This window comes from Tachysurus vachellii, chromosome 16 (genome assembly GCF_030014155.1).
Source record: "Tachysurus vachellii isolate PV-2020 chromosome 16, HZAU_Pvac_v1, whole genome shotgun sequence".
NCBI lineage: Eukaryota > Metazoa > Chordata > Actinopteri > Siluriformes > Bagridae > Tachysurus > Tachysurus vachellii.
Window position 1 is genome coordinate 1,963,157 of NC_083475.1, and position 25,426 is coordinate 1,988,582.

General features: G+C 37.5%; 1 protein-coding gene across 1 annotated transcript in view; it reads right to left on the minus strand.

The window, feature by feature from the left end:
• The window catches only part of LOC132858837 (NACHT, LRR and PYD domains-containing protein 12-like), a 379,445-nt gene that overhangs the window by 342,311 nt on the left and 11,708 nt on the right, over window positions 1–25,426 (minus strand). Inside the window, exons 2-11 of the mRNA XM_060889353.1 lie at window positions 23,303–23,437; window positions 21,801–21,917; window positions 19,853–19,903; window positions 17,979–19,763; window positions 14,871–15,065; window positions 13,621–13,794; window positions 11,700–11,873; window positions 5,904–6,077; window positions 4,396–4,569; window positions 2,366–2,447 (exon numbers count right to left, since the gene is read on the minus strand). Of these exons, the coding sequence (XP_060745336.1) occupies window positions 2,366–2,447; window positions 4,396–4,569; window positions 5,904–6,077; window positions 11,700–11,873; window positions 13,621–13,794; window positions 14,871–15,065; window positions 17,979–19,763; window positions 19,853–19,903; window positions 21,801–21,917; window positions 23,303–23,355 (2,979 nt within the window). The 5' untranslated portion in view covers window positions 23,356–23,437. The remainder of the gene's footprint in view (window positions 1–2,365; window positions 2,448–4,395; window positions 4,570–5,903; window positions 6,078–11,699; window positions 11,874–13,620; window positions 13,795–14,870; window positions 15,066–17,978; window positions 19,764–19,852; window positions 19,904–21,800; window positions 21,918–23,302; window positions 23,438–25,426) is intronic.

Here is a 25,426-nt window from a genome sequence, read left to right on the forward strand (position 1 = left end):
GTCTGGGGCTGTTTTGCTGCTTCAGGACCTGGAAGACTTGCTGTGATAAATGGAACCATGAATTCTGCTTTCTACCAAAAAATCCTGTAGGACAATGTGCGGCCATCTGTTCGTGACCTCAAGCTGAAGTGAACTTGGGTTCTGCAGCAGGACAATGATCCAAAACACACCAGCCAGTCCACCTCTGAATGGCTGAAGAAAAACAAAATGAAGACTTTGGACTGGCCGAGTCAAAGTCCTGAACTGAATCCTATTGAGACACTGTGGCATGACCTTAAAAAGGTGGTTCATGCTCGAAAACCGTCCCATGTGGCTGAATTACTACAATTCTGCAAAGATGAGTGCTGCAAAGCTTCTTGATGACTTGAATTGACATAATAGCTTTTTCATCAAGCTGTGTTTTACCCACCAGCATACAGTCGATGTTTTCCCGTATGGTTTTGCACATGACTGTAGCTGGATGCATGACTGAGAAGGAGCAGTGCTTGTGGAGGATAAACTGAAATTAGCTGTATCTCCTGATGTGCTAGCAACAGAGACACAGGCAGCACGAATATTGCTTTATAGGCTTAAAAACAATACATTGCACAATACAGTACAAGTTGTAACGACAGTTGAATAAATGTAATAACATTGTAATGTTGGTTAAATTATGGGTATTCTTTAGCTGCTGGACAGCAAACTAATTGAAAATAATTTTATTGATAATAATTCCACTACTGACTAAACATATGAATGGGGAGCAGTTAAAAAACAAATTGATACACAACAGAAAGAAGGAGTTTGTGCTCATATTCACTCATTCCCAGGTGAAGCTCCTCATAAAGGTGCAGTCTAAAATGACTGAGATTAAACATAACCCAGTTTGGGTCAATTCTGAACTCCAGCACTGGGTACAATGTGGACTGATCCAGTGTGAGTTGTTTTAACTCAGCAACGTTGTGTTATAATGTTAACCCTACATGTTATAGTGATTTATTTTTATTAAAAACATGTTTCTCTTCAGAAATACATTCTGTAACTATATATTGTGTTAGACATACATTTATTTTTGTAGAACTATATATAGATTATATATTTGAAGAACAAAAATAGTTTTTCTACAGAATATTAGACTATTAATTTTACACAACAAAAATAATGACATTGTATTTATGTATTTTATTCCTTCTAAATGTATGATGTATTTATACAAGACATTTTAAGTACCTTTATACAATATAATTTTAGTTATGTATCCAGTAATATAGCTATAAGTATACATGTGCAAAAAGTGTAAATTATATTACAATAATAAACAAATAATAAATCACACAAACAGTAAAATGAACAGGGTTCTGCTCGAGTTCAGGTGGATTTTCACCTGCTGTTACAAATAATCCCTCAGGTTTTTATGGGATTGAGGTCCAGGGAATTTTATCCAGGGATCAGAGGTCATTATAAACTCAGTGTAGAATTGTGTTTAGTCTGATTCACTGTACACGATGAACACACACTTCTCACGTCTCTGAGTCTGTTCAATGTGTTAGAACTAAATGAGTGATGTGTTAATAAACATGTTCTCTATTCTCCATCATGGTAATGCAGGAACACTGGAGTCTTCATCACACACAGATATTCAATAGAACCTGAATATGAAAGAAACACATGTGAATTAATCAGCACAAAGTGGACTGTGGTACTTCATGATCAACAGCATGTAATCATCTCTGCTCTAACAGAAACATTATCGTCTCCTGTTTATAATGAATCATTCAACATTTCTTCATTCTTACTAACATCTGTGTTCTAACATTTAACTAGAACAAATGAGAACTTCCACAAGTTCTAACAGGATAATGAGCAGATCTTTACCCATCACATCACTGCTCTTATCCAATCACAGGAGGTTTAAATAACAAACACTACTGTGTCATTTAGATCTTGTTCTACATTTATATTTAAGTGCAGACTTTAAGAACAAACTGAGGTGAATTTTACAGTAATGACAGAAGACACAATGTTCATTAACAATCACTCTCATGAACTCATTTGTGACTTTTTGTAGACTGTCTGAATCCCTGTTTTCTGCCTTCACATGAATTTTACATCAACACACTTTACTGAACACAAAACAGCATTAAAGAGAATCGTTAGAAAAATTCTGATTAAATAGAATACAGTGACATTTTCTAACCTGATAATGTGAAAGTTATTGAAGAGAAATGTAATGTGTATCAATGTGTAATGATAGTGAGGTTAAACTTTTGTTAAAAGGTCATTACTCACATCACTGTCAGTAGTTGATCATCACATGTTGATCATACTCAAGATCAGAGAGCAGCTTCTTTACAGAGACTCCTAGATTATTACAGGACAGATCCAGTTCTCTCAGGTATGAGGGGTTTGATCTCAGAGCTGAAGTCAGAGCAGCACAGCCTTCATCTGAGACACCACACTTACACAACCTGTAGAAAGACACAATGGCACACTCTTCACTGGTTGTACACAGGGACATTTCTAGAGTTTGATCATTTTGATCACAGGCCTTCAAGAATTTTACAGAAACCTGAAAACACAGATTTATTTATTTATTTATTTTTTGGCAAAAACACCAACAAAGCCTTTATTTATTTATTTGTTTGTTATCATATTTGTTATCATTATTGTTATCATATAATGTAAGAAACATGAATGTAACTTTGTGCTGCAGATCATTTTATTATTACAGTTTTACATTTTTACAGGGCAGTCATGGCCTAATGGTTAGAGATTTTGACTCCTAACCCTAAGGTTGTGGGTTTGAGTCTCGGGCCGGCAACGACTGACGTGGCCTTGAGCAAGGCACCGACCCCATCCTTGATGTTTCACTCCTTTAATCCCGGAACATCTCTACGTGGTGGAGCAGCAGCAGGGACATCTCCCTACCACCCTCTGCAGCTGCCCTAGGATCCCGCTCCCCCCCAAGCCATGTCTTTTCTGTGTAGCCAGAGCCTGCTCTGCCTCCTCTGCCAGGTCTTTCAAGGCCTTCTACAGCTTGGTGCCTCTGACACAGAGAGTGTTAAGGAAACGCTGCGTGGGGGTTCCGGTGAAGTCCCTGCAACCAACCTCCACTGGAAAGGTATATGCTCTCCACCCAGCTTGTGTGCATGTGGATGCAAGCTCTGCATACTTCTCCCTTTTCCTCTCAAATGCTGCCTCCATCCCATCTTCCCATGGCTCAGTTAGCTCGGCCATGATGACAATCTTCATGGAGGTGGACCAAATTACAATGTCGGGTCGAAGAGATGTTATGACAATCTGCTGTGGGAATTTCAATTGGTGACCAAGATCGGCTCTCAGGTCCCACTCAGTTCCTGGTGAGAAGAGGGACCTCTCCTGTACAAAGCTGCTTAGTGTCTCTCTCCCTTGCCTGACAAATTGAATGGACTTGTATGATGTTGACATGCTGGCTTTATTCACTTCGAGTCTGCGTGCTTCAATGACCTCTGCTAGCTTTCGCAGGACGCGGTCGTGGCGCCACCCATACTGGCCCTGAGTCAAAGCAGTCTTACAGCCAGAGAGGATGTGTTGAAGGCTCGGACTCTGGTGGCCACAGAGCTGGCAACACTCTTCTGTGCCATACCAGCGGTGCAGGTTCTGGGGGCTTGGGAGGGTATCATACGTGGCCCTGATGAAGAAACTTCAAGAGACAGTATGCATTATTGTGGACTGAGTAAAACACACTTTAGAGACCAGGACAACACATAAGACTAGAACTTGGACTTTTTCTGGACTTTCATACACAACATTGATACATCAGCCAGATTTTATTTTACACATAACATATTTCATATATTGCAGTATTTAACACATCTGAACTTTATTAAAACAGTCACATTGTTCTGCCACTGATCCATATTCATATTTATATTTCCACTCCATTAAACTGATTCTTACATTTCTATTTGTTACATCTATTCTATTTTTATTCTATTTTCTTTTTTATTATTCTATTTTATTTTATGTTTAAATCACAGACAGTTTAAAAACATTTCACTACATGTCACACTGTGTATGGTTGTGTATGTGAGAAATAAAATATAAATGTAAATGTTTTCTGTAACTTTTCTCTGCTTCACATCTCAACAAAATCTGTTTAAATCCGAGTTCAGATGAACAAATCTTTCTTGAGAAGATCAGACTGTCAGTAATCAGACCTAAAACAGGGTCAGACTCTAATTAGTTTTTGGAGAAGTTGTTAGTTCATTGGTGTATTTTTTAAACCCAGATTGTGAAAGTGTAAATTTTTTATTCAGTATTGACAAGAACAACTGTGACTGTGTTTTATTTATACAGAATGTGTTTATCTATTATTACGACCTGGATGAAGATTAGACCATGATTTATTATTAATGTTTTAATATATGATCTTACCTCAGTTTCTCCAGTTTACAGTGAGGATTATCCAGTACAGCAGAGAGATTCTTCACTCCTGAGTCTCCTAGATTATTATCAGACAGATCCAGTTCTCTCAGGTGTGAGGGGTTTGATCTCAGAGCAGAAGTCAGAGCAGCACAGCCTTCATCTGAGACACCACAATACCACATCCTGTAGAGAGACACAATGACACACTCTTCACTGGTTGCACACAGGGACGTTTCTAGAGTTTAATCACTTTGCTGGTGTTTTTGCAAAAAAAAAAATAATAAATAAATAAATAGATCAAAGACTTTATTTATTCATTTGTTTGTTTTTCATCATATAATGTAAGAAACATGAATGTAACTTTGTGCTGCAGATCATTTTATTATTTCAGTTTTACATTTTATTTCACTGTAAAGATCTTTGCTACAATTACACATGTAAACTTTTTAAGCTAAACAACCTTAAATCCACAACTAGTATTTTTGTAAGAAACCTAACTAACTAGTCATCTAAATGAATAAATCACTTCAAAAAGCTTTCACTGATGACTAAATCACATCCAGTTTTAGAAGATTTTAGAAATAAGAAGAGAAAAGAAAACCTTCTTTTACCAGTGAACAATTTTACATTATTGATCAAATCTATGGCAAGTAAATCAGATCTGTAAAACAGGAAGTCCTCATTCATCTAAATCCACATTCACATACTACTCATTAACACAGTGATAAGTGTTAGTCTGGTAGTTACATCTCCTCAGTCCTCAGATACAATGTGGGATTATTAATTATCATCTGACTGCAAGTTGACATTTCTACAGAGAAAAGAGAAAAAAGGAGTACAATGAAGGGGCGGGGCACCCGGGGGCAGGGGTGTGTATGGATGGTGGAGTCAAAGTGACGGGGTGAGGCATAGTAAGGGAACGGGGCACAATGATGATCGGGGAACAGTGATGGGCGTAGTTTATGAATGGCGGTGCTTATGACTAAAGGGTACAGGATATTTTCACTTCAGCTAACGTTACAATCAGTCATCATGTTTTAAATCATGATGTAAATATTAATGTTTGATGAAGACGAAGCCTATTTTCAGACATATCTACTGTAATGTACATGATCAGACACTGATTGCTCAGTAACATTTTACTGGGGCTCGAGTGTCGACCCTGACTGTAGACAGTGTGTATTATTGTGGACTGAGTAACACACACTTTAGAGACCAGGACAACACATAAGACTAGAACTTGGACTTTTTCTGGACTTTCATACACAACACTGATACATCAGCCAGATTTTATTTTACACATAACATATTTCATATATTGCAGTATTTAACACATCTGAACTTTATTAAAACAGTCACATTGTTCTGCCACTGATCCATAGTCAGATTTATTTTTCCACTCGATCAAACTAATTCTTACATTTCTATTTGTTACAACTATTCTCTTTTTATTCTTTTTTTAATTATTCAGATTTTTTTTTATGATTTATTATTAATGTTTTAATATATGATCTTACCTTAGTATCTTCAGTTTACAGAGAGGATTCTCCAGTACAGCAGAGAGACTCTTCACTCCTGAGTCTCCTAGATTATTATAGGACAGATTCAGTTCTCTCAGGTGTGATGGGTTTGATCTCAGAGCTGTAGTCAGAGCAGCACAGCCTTTATCTGAGACACCACAGTTATACAACCTGTAGAGAGACACAATGACACACTCTTCACTGGTTGTACACAGGGAAATTTCTAGAGTTTGATCACTTTGATCTATTTTTTTTTTGTTATTTTTTTTTTTTCGTGGCAAAAACACCAACAAAGTCTTTATTTATTTGTTTATTTGTTTGTTTGTTTGTTTGTCATCATATAATGTAAGAAACATGAATGTAACTTTGATCTGCAGATCATTTTATTATTTCAGTTTTACATTTTATTTCACTGTAAAGATCTTTGCTACAATTACACATGTAAACATTTTTAGCTAAACCTTAAATCCACAGCTAGTATTTTTGTAAGAAAACTAACTAGTCGTCTAAATGAATAAATCACTTCAGAAAGCTTTCACTGATGACTAAAGCACATCCAGTTTTAGAAGATTTTAGAAATGAGAAGAGAAAAGAAAACCTTCTTTTAGCAGTTAACAATTTAACAATATTGATCAAATCTGTGGCAAATAAATCAGGGGTGTCATTTATAAAACTGTGCATAGGATCCCTACTAAAAGTTTACGTACGCCCAAAAGCCAAAAATGGCGTACGCCAAAAAAAATTCCGATTTATAAAACCGTGCGTACGCACTCCTCTAAGCAATGTTCCCTTTATAAATCACAGATCACCCACAGATGTGCGTACGTGAACCAGCCTCAAATCCCGCCCTGTACACGCCCATTTTTAACCATAAATAGTCAATGCAAATCACTGCGCGGGCACGAGAGTGGACCTCGTTATAATGAGTTTCCTCTGCGCTCTGCGGGTTTAAAAATGGGGTGAGGAGCCAGCGTCTCAGGGGGTAGCCACTGTCGCCTGCAGGTTATAATTATATTAAAAGCAACATTGTTATAATTATATTAAAAACAAAATTGTTACAGTTTCTACTTTTTAATATTGTTAAACTCACCAAGAAGCCAGCCATCACGTACTGTGCCTGCATTTAGTCTGTTCCCTACACTGCTATGTGTCAAGATAAAGGAATCATGTGTTGAACCAGGCCAGCGTGCCACAATGTTTGTGAGGGTCATGTTGGAGTCACATATGATTTACACATTAATAGAATGCACATGCTTTCTATTAACTTAAGCAAATTCATTTTCAGATGGTGCCCTTATAGCAACATGAGTGCAGTCAATTGTGCCGATTACATTTGGGAAACCAGACATTGCTGCAAATTGCATTTTAATTTCGGCCCGTTCTTGCACAGTGTAGGGGAACCTGATGTATCGACTACCCGTATTAAGTATACCATTCAAAACGACAGATATTATGGCACTCAGGGGCGGCTGTGATATACCAGACCTATAGGGTGAGATGATAGATTCCAATAGAATTATTTCATATACAAAAAGGTCTTAGAGACAAAGTTGAGGATAACATATAGTTTGGGGGGCACGGTGGCTTAGTGGTTAGCACGTTGGCCTCACACCTCCAGGGTTGGGGGTTCGATTCCCGCCTCCGCCTTGTGTGTGTGGAGTTTGCATGTTCTCCCCGTGCCTCGGGGGTTTCCTCCGGGTACTCCGGTTTCCTCCCCCAGTCCAAAGACATGCATGGTAGGTTGATTGGCATCTTTGGAAATTTGTCCGTAGTGTGTGATTGCGTGAGTGAATGAGAGTGTGTGTGCCCTGCGATTGTTTGGCACTCCGTCCAGGGTGTATCCTGCCTTAATGCCCGATGATGCCTGAGATAGGCACAGGCTCCCCATGACCCGAGGTAGTTCGGATAAGTGGTAGAAAATGAATGAATGAATGAATGAATGAATGAATTTACCTGTCTGCCAATTCCCGCTGGAAACAGCCGGTTGTCAAGAACCCCAGAGTGGTGAGGACTTGTATTTGGACTGGGATGGCATGGTTCCGGCGTGTTGCCCTCTCTAATACTGGACCCAATTCAACACATAGATCTAAGAGCACAGCTCTAGGAAATCTAAATCGGCTTATTAGCCAGTCATCATAATGGGCCAGGAAATCATCATGGTCCCTGAAAACTCGTTCTCTCCTTATTCTGCCATTGGTGTAATCCTCCAACAGTGCCAGCAGTGCCATCATGAAGCATTACATACCCGGGTCACCGGAGGATTTATATGTTTCTAGCAATTAGACTGATCGTTATCACCTTGACAAAATCACAGAATTAAGTTGTGGGCGAAAATTTAAGACGAAAATGTTATAGTGAACACACACTTCTTCATGACGGTTTTGTAATGAACACCGTAATAGTTAGGACCGATGATGAGTAGCGATTGTGCTTCATGACTGTATTTGCAGACTTTGACATTTTATGATATATGTACATTAAGGAAAATATTTCGTTTTTACACTGCGCTCTGCAGTACTCTAATAAAAGGGTATTTCATGCTGTTCTGTATCACATGTAGTCACGCCATCTCCTCCTGCGCACCTGTTGTGGACTGTACAACTCCTGAATGTGACTGTAAGGCAGCGCTGATTATTCATTCATTCATTTATCTTCTACCGCTTATCCGAACTACTCGGGTCACATGGAGCCTGTGCCTATCGTCAGGCGTCATTGGGCATCAAGGCAGGATACACCCTGGACGGAGTAGCGCTGATTATTATTATTATTATTTTATTTTTAATACATTTTGAGTTACGTTTGGATTTTACTAGATGTATATAGCCTAAAACAATCGGCACAAATAACACTGTTGGATTTAATCTTCATGATAATGTGGATATAACGTATGAAATGGAGTGAAAATTAAATGTTATTAATTCTTATAATCGTTCTTCCCACATTTATTTTCTACAATCTAACTTCAGTTCACGACCTCACCATCTGTGTCGCCAATTCCCTTTGTCTCCAGAATGTACGTACGCACGTCTCAAAGTTTGCTTAAAGGTGCGCACATTTTCCCGTCAAGTTTGTTTTTTATAGATCACAACCTTTGCGCGAAAACTGGCGTATGCACGTTTCCAGCCCCGTTTTGTGCGTACGCACGCTGTACAGGGAGTGCAGAATTATTAGGGAAGTTGTATTTTTGAGGATTAATTTTATTATTGAACAACAACCATGTTCTCAATGAACCCAAAAAACTCATTAATAGCAAAACTGAATATTTTTGGAAGTAGTTTTTAGTTTGTTTGTAGTTTTAGCTATTTTAGGAGGATATCTGTGTGTGCAGGTGACTATTACTGTGCATAATTATTAGGCAACTTAACAAAAAACAAATATATACCCATTTCAATTATTTATTTTCACCAGTGAAACCAATATTACATCTCAACATTCACTAATATACATTTCTGACATTCAAAAACAAAACAAAAACAAATCAGTGACCAATATAGCCACCTTTCTTTGCAAGGACACTCAAAAGCCTGCCATCCATGGATTCTGTCAGTGTTTTGATCTGTTCACCGTCAACATTGCGTGCAGCAGCAACCACAGCCTCCCAGACACTCTTCAGAGAGGTGTACTGTTTTCCCTCCTTGTAAATCTCACATTTGATGATGGACCACAGGTTCTCTATGGGGTTCAGATCAGGTGAACAAGGAGGCCATGTCATTAGTTTTTCTTCTTTTAGACCCTTTCTTGCCAGCCACGCTGTGGAGTACTTGGACGCGTGTGATGGAGCATTGTCCTGCATGAAAATCATGTTTTTCTTGAAGGATGCAGACTTCTTCCTGTACCACTGCTTGAAGAAGGTGTCTTCCAGAAACTGGCAGTAGGACTGGGAGTTGAGCTTGACCCCATCCTCAACCCGAAAAGGCCCCACAAGCTCATCTTTGATGATACCAGCCCAAACCAGTACTCCACCTCCACCTTGCTGGCGTCTCAGTCGGACTGGAGCTCTCTGCCCTTTACCGATCCAGCCACGAGCCCATCCATCTGGCCCATCAAGACTCACTCTCATTTCATCAGTCCATAAAACCTTAGAAAAATCAGTCTTCAGATATTTCTTGGCCCAGTCTTGACGTTTCAGCTTGTGTGTCTTGTTCAGTGGTGGTCGTTTTTCAGCCTTTCTTACCTTGGCCATGTCTCTGAGTATTGCACACCTTGTGCTTTTGGGCACTCCAGTGATGTTGCAGCTCTGAAATATGGCAAAACTGGTGGCAAGTGGCATCTTGGCAGCTGCACGCTTGACTTTTCTCAGTTCATGGGCAGTTATTTTGCGCCTTGGTTTTTCCACACGCTTCTTGCGACCCTGTTGACTATTTTGAATGAAACGCTTGATTGTTCGATGATCACGCTTCAGAAGCTTGGCAATTTTAAGAGTGCTGCATCCCTCTGCAAGATATCTCACTATTTTTGACTTTTCGGAGCCTGTCAAGTCCTTCTTTTGACCCATTTTGCCAAAGGAAAGGAAGTTGCCTAATAATTATGCACACCTGATATAGGGTGTAGATGTCATTAGACCACACCCCTTCTCATTACAGAGATGCACATCACCTAATATGCTTAATTGGTTGTAGGCTTTCGAGCCTATACAGCTTGGAGTAAGACAACATGCATAAAGAGGATGATGTGGTCAAAATACTCATTTGCCTAATAATTCTGCACTCCCTGTATAAATGAGACCCCAGATCTGTAAAACAGGAAGTCCTCATTCATCTAAATCCACATTCACATACTACACATTAACACAGTGATAAGTGTTAGTCTGGTAGTTACATCTCCTCAGTCCTCAGATACAATGTGGGATTATTAATTATCATCTGACTGCAAGTAGAGATTTCTACAGAGAAAAGTGAAAAAAGGAGTAGAGTGAGGGGGCAGGGCATGGGGGTTTTAAATAATGAGGTAAATATTAATGTTTGATGAAAACAATGCCTATTTTCAGACATACCTACTGTAGTCTACATCATCAGACACTGATTTATCAGGAACATTTTACTGGGGCTCGAGTGTCGACCCTGACTGTAGACAGTGTGTATTATTGTGGACTAACACACACTTTAGAGACCAGGACAACACATAAGACTAGAACTTGGACTTTTTATGGACTTTCATACACAACACTGATACATCAGCCAGATTTTATTTTACACATAACATATTTCATATATTGCAGTATTTAACACATCTGAACTTTATTAAAACACTCACATTGTTCTGCCACTGATCCATATTCAGATTTATTTTTCCACTCCATTAAACTGATTCTTACATTTCTATTTGTTACATCTATTCTATTTTTATTATATTTTCTTTTTTATTAGTCTATTTTATTTTATGTTTAAATCACAGACAGATTAAAAAAATTTCACTACGTGTCGTACTGTGTATGGTTGTGTGAGTGGGAAATAAAATATAAATGTAAATGTTTTCTGTAACTTTTCTCTGCTTCACATCTCAACAAAATCTCTGTTTAAATCCGAGTTCACATGAACAGATCTTTCTTGAGAAGATCAGACTGTCAGTAATCAAACCTAAAACAGGGTCAGACTCTAATTAGTTTTTGGAGAAGTTGTTAGTTCATTGGTGTATTTTTTAAACCCAGACTGTGAAAGTGTAAATGGTTTATTCAGTATTGACAAGAACAACTGTGACTGTGTTTTATTTATACAGAATGTGTTTATCTATTATTACGACCTGGATGAAGATTAGACCACAATTTATTATTAATGTTTTAATATATGATCTTACCTCAGTGTCTCCAGTTTACAGAGAGGATTCTCCAGCACAGCAGAGAGACTCTTCACTCCTGAGTCTCCTAGATTATTATAGTTCAGATCCAGTTCTCTCAGGTGTGAGGGGTTTGATCTCAGAGATGAAGTCAGAGCAGCACAGCCTTCATCTGAGACACCACAATACCACATCCTGTAGAGAGACACAATGACACAGTCTTCATCACCAGGTTTTAAATCACTTTATTACAATTACTAAAATATTGTCAGATATATTCAATAAATAATTTTGACAGAAACAGAACCAAACCACAAATAAAGATTTCTAGTGAGAATGTTTCCTCACATCAAATAGACTATAACACAATAAATGTTCATCTATTACACTGCAGAAAGGCATGAAACAGTTTAACTCTGTAAACAATATGGACATCCATGGATTTACATTTATATCAGTTATAGCAGAGATGTTTTTAAACTCTTTTAATATTTCCAACAATAAACCTCCCTCTGATCACTAATTAAAACATCCTCCTCCTCCTCCTCCTCCTCCTCCTCCTCATCATCATCATCAGCTGATAAACAGGTTTGTGAACTTCAGAATATATAATCAGTACAAATCTGTTCTTAACTTGTTTAAAAGTGTTTCTATTACTAAAGTATATAACACAGCAGACAAAACCTTGTCTAACACCTCTATAAACTTTATAAGGAACCACATAAGTCACCATTAACTTTCAGTAGACTTTTAACATCATTTTAACATCATTTTAACATTTATCATGGAAACAAAATCAGGACTAAAACTAAATGCTGTGAACACATTCATAAATAGTTGTGTTTGACTCGGTCAAAAGTCTTTTCTAGGTCTACTGACACTAGAGCAAAATCTGGTTAAGACTCTTACTGATATCTAAAATATCCCAGATAACAGAAATATTATAAAAATTCATCTTCCTGTGACACAATCTGTCTGATCACGATGGATGACTTGTTCTAAGACTTCACTCAGTCTGTTGGCCAAAACCTTGGAGAGTAATTTATAATCTCTGAATAACAAACTCAGCAGTCTCCAGTTTTTAATATCATTTAGGTCAGGTGTAGGTTCCCCTTCAGAGAGGGCTTTTAGTACTGGGGGAATATTGTTACTCTCTTGTGGTCCTCACTAAAGCTGGATCATGTTGATAGACTTGTGTTTCTAACAAAAACCTTGACAACACAAATGTATAGTACAAATACTGACATGTATAGTGTAGGTTTAGTTCATTCACCTCTGAATCATTCCATTTTCTACAGTGGAGTCTTATTACAATTTAATTTTATTATAACAGTTAGAGTGTAAAACAGACCCACTTGTACACAGAACAGAATTTTACATGTTCTTATATTATAATACAGATAACTTCTTTATTTCTGTTCTATTTATAAAAAGTTTTACTGATTTGACTGTAAGAAATCATAAGTGAAAATAATTGAAATAAAAAAGCTGATAGCTGACAGATAACTGACTCTTGATCATTTTAACCTTCATCATGCAGCCCTTCTGCCCCCCTGATGGAGGGTAAATGCATAAATTCTATATTCTGAAAGTGTGAGCTGATCAGAGCCTTTTGTGTAATTTTAGTCTCCAAGTTCTATTTATTTCCATCATTTCCATGTCAGTGCTGCTTTTAAACCCTGCAGCTCACACAGTACATTTAGTTTGTGTCCCAGCTCCAGTTTGTGTGATTAGTTCCAATGTTTTAGTACATTTCACAGTAATTTCAGACACATTGCAGTCACATCAGAGTCTGTGAGAAATCATCAGTGTGCAGTGAAAAGAAACAATCTTCCTCCTCAGGACATTGATGATGAACCTAAAACTTCTGCTTCAGTCTCACTATTAGAGAATGTGTCTTACTGAGGAGCAGGTCATGTGACTCTCAGTGAGATGATCTTACCTCAGTGTCTCCAGTTTACAGTGAGGATTCTCCAGTACAGCAGAGAGATTCTTCACTCCTGAGTCTCCTAGATTATTATCAGACAGATCCAGGTATCTCAGGTGTGAGGGGTTTGATCTCAGAGCTGAAGTCAGAGCAGCACAGTCTTCATCTGAGATACGACACTTACACAACCTATAGAGAGACACTCTTCATCAACAGATTTTTATTATATAAAGTATAATTAACACTGAAAACATTACAAACATATAGTCTGTGATGTTAAATCATGAAGGAAAATCTAACTAATGGCATTAGATAAAATGTTGTTTTAAAATAACTGATAAATCACACATTGTTTTAGGTGAGATTTCTTTTCATTTGTCTGATTATTATTTAGTTTGGTGATATTTAAAATGATTTTATTTAAGAGATGATTTTAACAGAATAGTCAGAATGAACCACCACCACATCATATTACATTAAATAAATTCATTCAGTGTTTTAATTGGGGTTGACTTTCTGTTAGTGTTGCCCCATGTACTCCTAAACCAACTGCAGTTCTGTTCTTCAGCTATCAGATGAGTCCAATCTCCACTCTGACACTGTTCTCCAGTGTAAACACAAACTGAAACACATTTCATCTTATTATATCCTTTGATTACAGTGTAGGAGTTTCAGGGGTAAAGACACAGTGTGGTGTCTGTTTCAGAGAAGATAAACTCTTTATTAAACTAGTCTGTTACACGACTACAAACCACACAGAAATGTTACTGAGCAACGTCACTCAATGAAGCTTCTTAAAGCAGCAGCTCCTAGTGAGTGACAACTGGGGTTTATTAATAATTCTAACATTATAACAGAGCTTATGTAGGTGGACCAGGACTCCAAATGGGAGGGACCAGGACCCTGGAGCTGCACCAGTGATATTATTTTATTATATTATTTATTATTATTGATATTAAGTTTTTCTTGAGCTGCAAAAGTTTTGCTGGCATTAAAAATAATAACTCAGGATTTTGTGAATTTTTCTCTTATTTATTTATTTATTTATTTATTTATTTATTTATTTATTTATTTATTTATTTGTTTGTTTGTTTGTTTGTTTGTTTGTTTAATTTGTAAGTGATTCTGAAGAGAAATTATAACCTAATGACTAATCTATTTGTTCTGAATGTTGTAATGTTACAGACCATTTCAGGTGAAAAACAACACTGTATATAACTGCTGCTTTTAGTGAGTTATTGTGACACTCAGAGAGATGAACTTACCTCAGTGTCTCCAATTTACAGTGAGGATTCTCCAGTCCAGCAGAGAGAATCTTCACTCCTGAGTCTCCTAGATTATTATAGGACAGATCCAGTGTTTTCACAGTCAGATGAAGTTCTCTCAGATTGGAGGTTTCTGATCTGAGCGCTGAGTCCAGAGATGACCAACTTTTTATTCCAAGTGAATCGCAGCTGATACTAAAGGAAATAAAATAAAACATAATGAACTCACACTACTGCAAATGATCAAACACGTCCTCAAAGCTGTCACTGAACCTTCTCATTTTTATAAATACTGAAAGTACAAACACCAGTTAGACAATATGGTTAAAGTGACACTGCAGTCGACATCTACATGTTGATGTCATTAAATGGGTAAAGTCTGGATGTTCCAGTAGGAGCATAAACAAGCTCCAGTTAATCCTTAATGCAGTACCTAGAGTGCTAACTAGAACCAGAAAATATGAACACATCATTCCTATCTTATCCACACTGCATTGGCCCCAGGATGAAAACATTTGTTTAGTCACAATTTTTATGAACAGTTTTTCTTAGGTAAAGGAGCAGATCTTACTGTAGTTAATCATGGTTTCTGAAAGAACTAGCCACACATATATTTTATGGGTGCAGCCTTTAGATACTTAGCAGTAATAGTGATGAAAATGGAAAGCGAGCGTCCGTGAGCTCCTACTGCACAGAACAATAAATTACTACAAAACAAAATAATAAATGCGTGACAAAACAAATACAAATCAATCCATAATATTTAGAATGAGAATAAAACCTTAAAGTTTTAATAATCATTTCATATTAAAAATGAAGTACATCAATTTTTAAAATCCATTATAAAATATACCGTCCTAATTGTTAGTTGATAAACCATTTTACATCATTTGAGCATGACCTAATGTATAGAGAAAATAAAGTTCAACCAATTTTACAGTGGGATTTTTTTAATAATCCCTCAAAATCACAAAATCTTTTACAAATTTAAAAGTGTTAGTTGATAAAACTCACTCAGATCACTCATAATGACCAACTATATGCTTACAATAAAGATCAAATAATTCTGCTCTGGAATTCAGAAGTAATTTTCATTCAAAGTAGATATTTCTGTCTATTTCATTTAACCAGAATCTGAATTTGAATCTGTAGGATTTTGAAGTAATAGCTCTTCAAACTTACTGTCTATGTTTCAATATAATTGACATTTTGATTCATTTCCAAATTTGATTGATTTTTGATTGGACAGTTTAATTGTTAGTTGATCACAGATCATTTCATAATGGCCTATTCTATGGTCACTATAATGCTCAAGAAATTTTATTGTGGAAATGTTTAATATTTGCTATTTACATTTTTTGCCAGGAGGCACATTTAATCCATGATAAAATAGATATTTCAAATTAGTAGTTGATCAAACTGAATCAGTTCACTTTATATTGAGATACAATAATATTGCCAGATATTGTGATTTTGAACAGGAATTATTAAAGAATTCCACAGTAAAATATTGAGCATAGAGCAGGTCATGCTGAAGTGATGGGGGATATTTTTTTAGTTTTATCAACTTCTAAAAACTCAGGGTTCATGGTGTAGCATCCCGACTGAATAATGTTTTTAATTCTTTAATGTTGTAAAGCTCATTTAACTCAGTGAACACACCGTAAGAGCTAAAAAAAAAGAGAGCCACTTCCACACATAAAATATTGACCAATATCAAATAATATATTCAACTCAAATACTATCTCTGACAAGTGCTCAATAATTCCTTTTAACAAAGATGAAATATTTAAATTATCACCGTTATGTATTCTGTCGTTATTATAAAGGAGACATAACATTAGCACGCTGTATAAACCAATTTAATCAATTTAGAGAGTTCACGCCGTCTATTGTATAAAATCAAAATGAATTATAAAGACATCGCAACAATAAATCTGAACCCAAATGAGAGTCCTACCAACCTTATGCCTCCTTCAGTCAGGTACTGAACAAACAACAGTTAGAAAAATGTGGTTCTTAAGTAGCACCAAAACATTGCTGGTCTAGACTTAAGAACCGCTTGTGTTAGGGGCTGGGGGCGGGGCTACTGTTAGCGCCTTTGGTAATGTACCTTAAGTATACTAATGTTTTATACACTTTTACTTTACCGCAATATAATCAATTATCAGCACACATGATAGTAGTTAGCTTCATGCCAAGGCTACCTTTTTTATTTGTTAATGATAAAATAATGTTATGTACTTTCTCGATTACAACCTCCGTTTATACAGATTACATGGAGCTGCATGTACACGTTGGATTTGCCATGTTTGCATGCCAATGTAGGTTCACAAAGCCATGAGCATTAACAGTAAAGCAACATCCACCATTGTTGATGTTGTGTTTGTGTTTGCCGCTGCTGCGCTAACGTTGCTGTGTAACGTGACACCTATACAGTGACGTCAGACTCAGAAGACCGATGGAAAGGCAAACCGGTTCTTAGAAGGATCGCCAGTGGAACCAACTTTGAACCAGCACCAGTGCTAGCTCTGAACCAGCACCAGGTTCTTTTTGGTGGAAAAGGGGTATTAACTATTCTTGTTCTGGAACCATTTTTATAATAATAATAATAATAATAATAATAATAATAATAATAACTATATCTAACTATTATTATTATTATTATTATTATTATTATTATTATTATTATTATTATTATAAAAATGTTTCCTCTATGCATGTTCTCCCCGTGCCTCGGGGGTTTCCTCCGGGTAAAAACCTCCCCCGGTCCAAAAACATGCATGGTAGGTTGATTGGCATCTCTGGAAAATTGTCCGTAGTGTGTGATTGCGTGAGTGAATGAGAGTGTGTGTGTGCCCTGCGATGGGTTGGCACTCCGTCCAGTGTGTATCCTGCCTTGATGCCCGATGACGCCTGAGATAGGCACAGGCTCCCCGTGACCCGAGGTAGTTCGGATAAGCGGTAGAAAATGAATGAATGAATGAATGTTTCTTTGCAAAGTCAGCTTTCTATGAAAGACCATTTCCACCTCACAAATAAAACCTAATAATAAAGAAAATCTTTTGGGGATTAGAATTTTTCATTCTCTCTATCAGATTTACTTACATTGCTTTACTGGATGCTTCAATCACAGGCATCATCTTCAGAACAACAGTTTCTGTTATCTTATCTGTACTGAAATATTTACTCAGGTCAAACTCATCCAGCTCCTGTGCTGATGTCAGTAACATAAACACCAGAGCAGACCACTGTGAAGAAGAAAGTTCACTTTGTTTTCCAGATTTCAGGTAGTGTTGGATTTCCTCCACTAGAGAATTATCACCCAGTTCATTCAGACAGTGGAACAGATTGATGGATTTCTCTGTAGGAAGATCTTTACTGATCTTCTTTCTAATGTACTGAATGGTTTCCTTTATGCTCTGTGAGCTACTTCCTGTCTGTGTTACTAAAACATGTAAGAGTTTATGATTGGACTCCAGTGAGAGACCCAGAAGAAAGCGAAGGAAAAGATCCAGATGTCCAGTCTGACTTTTTAAAGCCTGAAATACAGCACTCTCATGTACATCTGAGATTGTATTTTCTTTCATCAACCGGTTAGAATCTTGATTCTGTTTAAGAACATTTCTCTTCTCCTTCATGAAGGTCAGATGCACATACAGAGCTGCGAGATGCTCCTGAATGCTCAGATGAACAAAGCAGTACACTTTACTCTGGTGAAGCCCAAACTCCTCTCTGAAGATCTGAGTACACACACCTGAGTACACTGCTGCTTCTCTCACATCAATACCACACTCTCTCAGGTCTTCATCATAGAAGATCAGGTTCCCTTTCTTCAGCTGCTGAAAAGCCAGTTGTCCCAGTTTAAGAAGCATTTCTTCATCACTCTCCAGCTTCTTTGAGTATTTTTCTCTTATGATGTTTGTCTGAATGATGAGGAAGTGTGTGTACATTTGAGTCAGAGTCTTGGGGATCTTTCTACTCTTTGCTTCACACAACATTCTCTCTAGAACAGTGGCTGAAATCCAGCAGAAGACTGGGATGTGACACATGATGTAGAGGCTTCTTAATGACTTCAAGTGTGTGATGATATTATTGGCCAGGATCTGATCACTGATCCTCTTCCTGAAATACTCCTCCTTCTGTGGGTCAGTGAACCCTCGTACCTCTGTGACTCGATCCACACACTCAGAGGGGATTTGTTCAGCTGCTGCAGGTCTGGAGGTGATCCAGATGAGAGCAGAGGGAAGCAGATTCCCTTTGATCAGGTTTATCAGCAGCACAGGCACTGATGCTGATTCAGTTACATCACACACTCTCACTGTGTTCTGGAAATCTAGAGGAAAACGACACTCGTCCAATCCGTCAAAAATGAACAGAACCTTTTCCAAACTGAACATTTCTGTTTCTTTTGTTTCCTTAAAAAAGACATGAAGGAGCTCCATCAGACTCAGTTTCTGGTCCTTCATCAAGTTCAGCTCTCTGAAAGGAAGTGGAAATATGAGGTGGACGTCCTGATTTACTTTCCCTTCAGCCCAGTCCAGAATGAACTTCTGCACAGAGACTGTTTTTCCGATGCCAGCGACTCCCTTTGTCAGCACAGTTCTGATGGGTTTGTCTTGTTCAGATAAAGGCTTAAAGATGTCATTGCATTTGATTGGTGTTTCCTCTGTTGTTCTTCTCCTGGATGCTGCCTCGATCTGTCTCACCTCATGTTCATTATTGACTTCTCCACTGTCTCCCTCTGTGATGTAGAGCTCTGTGTAGATCTCATTCAGGAGTGTTTGGGTTCCCAGGTTTATCATCACTCCATTCAAACACTGAAACTTCTTCATCAGATTTAATTTGAACTTTTTCTGGAATTCATTTAAAGCAGAAGATTCTGGGTTGTGCCTGTGATATGGAGAAGCAGGAAGATGGGGTCAGACATCAGGTTTATAATATCAGTGTGTCAGTGTCAGTCATGTTGGTTTTGATCTTACCCTGTATCTGTGATCTTCATTTCTGTTCTGTTTCCTGTCTTCTGTAGTAAACTGTGAATGTGAATTGTAGTTGATCATTTCATCAGTTCACACAACAGTAGTAGTAGTTTTCTCTGTATTTAATACCCCATGACTATGGAACATTATGGAACTGCAGAAAAATCTCTGGTCCTATATTAACTCTAGTTATTCTAGGGTTTTTCTGTGTGTCTGTTAGGATGTGTCTGAATCCATCACTCTGAATGAACAGTTAATGTGTTCTAAACAGATACAAACACAGATACAGTTTATAAGTTATCATGTCAGAAAGGTTCACAGGTATAAAATCCCTAACTATAACCAGTATAACACTACAGCCTGAATGTGACACCAGTCCATCACACATAGGGGCAATTAATCTTCACCAGTCCACCTACTGGTACTTGTTTGAGAGGTGGGAGGAAACTAGAGAACCTGAAGGAAACCTACATGGAGAAGGAGACAACATGTAAAACTCTATAAATACAGACACTGGGGACCCTGGAACTCTGAGGCAGCAACTTGTGTTTCATTAAAACAGGATTTATTCAATAATAAAAAGACATTTGTAGCCTAGTGGTCTAGGTCCTGGACTATTTATCAGAAGGTTTTGAGTTTGAATCCCAGGTCTGCTACTACAGGGCCCCTGAGCAAGGCAGGGAGTTGTATAAAATGAGATCTAAATGTTAGACACTCTGGATACGGGCGTCTGCCAAATGCCATAAATCTAAACATCTGCAGACACTTTCATGATCTTTCTGTATGACTTCATTCAGTGCTTTTCTCTGTCTCAGAATTAAGTCTCAGATTAAAGTATTAAGTCTGTGCTTTAATGCCCAGTACATGATCTAAGAAAAAAAATCAGTCAGTGCCTGTGTCCATATACAGTATTGGTGTGTACAATCACCATAAACACAACACTCTTCATGGACACAACACCAACCAATGGTGATCTCTCTCCCTAGAGTTTAAAACAAAAACATATCCGTAATTTATCCTTGATCAGGGGTGTCAAACTCATTTTGGTCTGGGGGCCGCATTCAGCTTAATCTGATCTCAAGGGGGCCAGACCAGTAAACCCATAGCAAAATTGCATACTGTAGAATTAACAATAAGTCCTTTTTTTCTTTATATTAGTGCAAAGAATAAGTAAATTATAAAAAATCTTTATATTAAATGAATTGTCCTTTTACAAAAATATATTATGAACAACCTAAGTAGTGTGTGCAATTTCAACAACACTTTTACCCATTTTAGGAGCTTGATATCAATTTTAAAATTAGTGTTGAATATTTACACTACATTTACAGCCAGACTTAAATTAACACTACATGCATTTCTGTGTGTAACTGAAAGTATTGTATTATCACTAAAACTTTATAGTATAATATAAATATCATAACTATCAAAACTGCAGCTAATGACTGTGTAAATAAAATGTAACACTGAGTGTATTAAACATCCCTGTTCATGTCTTACAGTAATCACACAATGGCTCTGTAGATTTCCTGATTGAATTCTGGTGCAACTCTAGAAGGTTCTTATGGCTTGGTATCCTACCACTGGGTAAATAATGCTAAGCGGTTGTCTAGCCTGAAATGACCAAACATATAGTAGACCAAAAAAGTATTTGGACACTTAAGGTATACTTACAAACATGAATTTCACTGCATTAAAAAACAACACATCAAACTAAGTGCCATTTATTTTAAAAGATACAATGAGCTCGCTTTTCAAGAAAAAAATGAATAATAATAATTTCAGGAAAAAATAGACTTCAATATTAAGAATATAATTACTGAATTTAGACACAGGCTTCATTATAGATATTAATCAGAGTTTTAGTATTTAGTTTGTCATCCTGTTTATGTAGTTAAATTTCCCTTTAAGTGTGACTTTAGCAGTGACATTAACAGTGAGGAGACGTTACCTGTGTAGAAGTGATGAGTCTCCATCTTTAAAGTTCAGAGGATGATGCATAGACCCTTCACTCTTCATGGAGATACAGCTGTGTGTTGGTGATTCTGATCTCTTTCTCTGGAGTTTACTGTACAACATTATACACAGTCCTTTAGTCATTTATATACACTCTTTATTTTACTTACAGTATATTTCTCCTTAAATGTGACTTTAGCAGTGACATTAACAGTGAGGAGATGTTACCTGTGTAGAAGTGATAAGACTCTATCTTTAAAGGTCAGAGGACGATGCATAGATCCCTCACTCTTCATGGAGATACAGCTGTGTGTTGGTAATTCTGATCTCTTTCTCTGGAGTTTACTGTACAACATTATACACAGTCCTTTAGTCATTTATATACACTCTTTATTTACATTAAACAAAATATTTTTACTGTGAATTAGTGACTGTTAGATGTGTATAGTTCAGTGTTGTAATGTAACGGTGTACAAAAACTTTGTTACCGTACTTAAGTAGAAATGTCACGTATCTGTACTTTACTTCGCTATTTAAATTTATGTCAACTTTCACTTTTACTCCACTACATTTCCTAGATAAAATGTACACTTTTACTCCGTTATATTTCCACTAAGCATCTTCGTTACTCATTACTACAAAATAAAATCTGAAGAAATGTGTGCGACTGCAATAAGGGAGGTTTGGCGAATCACTGCTCCTAGATTGCCGCACGCTCTACAGAGAAGCACAGGGACGCGCAAGTCAGAGCTGAAGGCATTTATCTATAACGTTAATTGGCTGAAAGCTGCTAAGACGGCAACCAAAAGCAGTGAAATGTCACTATTCTTATTACCAGTGTTGTAGCACAAACAAAATATTAATGCAAACAATCCAATTCAATACTAAATAAAAATAACATTTATTGATTTGGTCTTTGTTTTGTGAATATTAGTTTATTAATGACTGCATTCATTGGACACACTGTTTGTAGAGAATGCACACATACTGTACATGAACTGATTTGATTCAAGACTGGCATCATTACATCATGCATAAAATTTTGGTGTCCACTTTTGCCTTTTAATAATACCATAACTTTTGGCTTACTATGTAGTCATATAATATATAATATAAAACTCTTCTTGTTTTAAATTCTCACTGAGGGCTAAAACACTCTAAAGATGAAATCCTAGAACCGCCCCTGCTCTTATGTCTACCGAAAATCACTGAAATTTTACTTTTTACTTTTACTTCAAATACCTAAGTACATTAAATATCAGAAAATTACTTTTGATACTTAAGTACAGTATATATCAGATGCTTGAAGACTTTTACATGAGTAATATTCTAAAAGGCAACTTTCACTTCTACCAAAGTCTTTTTCTAGTACGATACTTGTACTTTTACTCAAATATTGCTTTCTAGTACTTTATACAACACTGGTATAGTTATATACTGTAATAGAGTTTAGATGTGAATATTTAATGACTAGAACACAAGGATGTTGTAGATTACCAGTTGTTTGATGGTGTAGAAACATTATCTGTGTCCAGATCAGGAGTCTCCATCTTTAAATATTAGTAAAGTTTACACAAACACACAGCTGAGTCCTGAAGAGTCTGATCTCTTCTGATGGAATGGATCACACTCCTAGAAAACACACAAACAAATGTGCAATTAAATTATTACATGAATTTTTATATCTTTATCCTTAAAAAAATGGCTTCATAGATTTAATTAAAAGAAATTCTTTGTTCATGTAGCACAGTGAGTGAGTTGGTTATTGCACTAGAAATGTTGGAGAGTTAAAATGGTTGAACTCAATGTTCACCTCGTATTATCCAGTGAATAAGTGTTGTAAACAGGAGTTGATGATAACAGTAATTCTGTTGTATAACCTGTGGATCATGTGAACATGTTCATGTGAAGTTTCACACAAGATAAAGAGTGAGACTCTCTCACACACACACTCACAATGACTGTGTATTTTACATTTAGCTTTGTTACGGCCTAAGCCTTGATTTATGATTATTGATGTGTGTTTCCATTCTATTGACTGGGTCTTTCTTTTTTTTTTAGGGTAAGCTCCGCCCCTGCACACCTGCGGCCCATTTCTGATTGACGCGCCGGGTGGGGATAAAAGGGGGGCCGACGTCGTACCCGGGGGGAAGAACTCCTGTCGCCAGGCCACTGCGACTACCAGTCTTTAGCTCTCTGTGAGAGCGGTACACACTTGAGGGGAAGCTCTTTTTGGCCGTCAGATTTGTGCTAACGACCGGTGGTGTTGAACTGAGCTTCGTGTGTGCGACTTGTTGCCCAGCCATAGCTGATACGCTGTGTGTCCTTTTCTGGGTTCATTTGTATTCTTCTTTTGTTTTTGTGTATGTGTTTGGGGTGTGTTTTATGTGATAATTCCTAGTTGCCCGTGATGCGTGAGTGCAGCTAAATAATAAACCGACAAAACTGTCCTTTTTGACTCGCGTGTCCTTTTATGTTACTTGCCCCCTCCTCTACGAGCATTATTGAAAGTGGGGGTTCGTAACATAAATGGGGGCTCGTCCGGGATAATTGTTTCCCGAGGGTTTAGTTGTTTGTAATCCACATTGATTGGTGCGGAGTGCATTGAGTTTGTCCTACACATTCTCCGGTGAGTTATAGTAAGCCAACAGGACTGTGCTTAGCGCCAGTTTTGGCTACGGTTTACTGTTTGTTGTTTTCTTTATTATTTTAGTTTATTTTGTTAGGAGGTATTCCGGGGGAGAGAGTAAGCTCTTAATCGGTACCCTCCGAAGACTAGAGATAGGCTATAGTTAGGCTTCCGGTTAGGCAGGTAGGACCGGAGTGTGTGTGTGTGGGTTTTTGCTTATTTTGCTTCCTCACCATTTTTTTTTTTTTTTTTTTTAGAAATGGCAACTTTCGACCTAAACATATTCATAGATCAGCCTAGTGTTGAGTCGTTAGAGGGGTGTCGGAAAAATGATTTGTTTCTGGTCACTCAGCATTACGAGATTTCTATTTTTAAAACACAGCGTAAAGCGGAAATAAAATCTTGTATTATGTCGGCTTTGATTGATAAAGGGGTTCTTCCTCCTACGGAGACAGTTTAAGTGGAAGCAGCTGGTCCCGTGATATCTGCTGCAGGAAGTCCTTCTTCACAAGTTCCGGTTGGTGATCAGTCGACTCCCGTGACTGTTAGTGCAGCGGTAGGTCCACCATTCTCCATGCCTAAATTTGACCCAAGTTCTCTTTCTTCCGGGGCTTCGCCTGAAATTCGGGCGGATATGCGTTTAAAAGTTCGTTTAGCTCGTCTACAATTAGAGACTCAGGATAGGGCTCAGGTGAGACAAGATGATTTAAAACGTCAGATTGAAATGTATCGATTGATGCTGATGCAAAAGTGCGGCTTCGGCAGGTGGAGTTGCAGGCTGCACAGGATCTCTCTAAGCCAACGATTCCTAAAACATCTATTAGTTGGAATGAGCGTTCTGAGGCGGCTGCTGGTCCATCCAATCCTAATGTTGTCTCCAGTCACTCTGTTCCATCAGGTCATGTATCTGAGTCTGTAGTTGAGTCATCCCTACATTTTGACGTGGCTAAAAATATTGCAATCGTCCCGCCTTTCCGTGAGAGAGAAGTTGA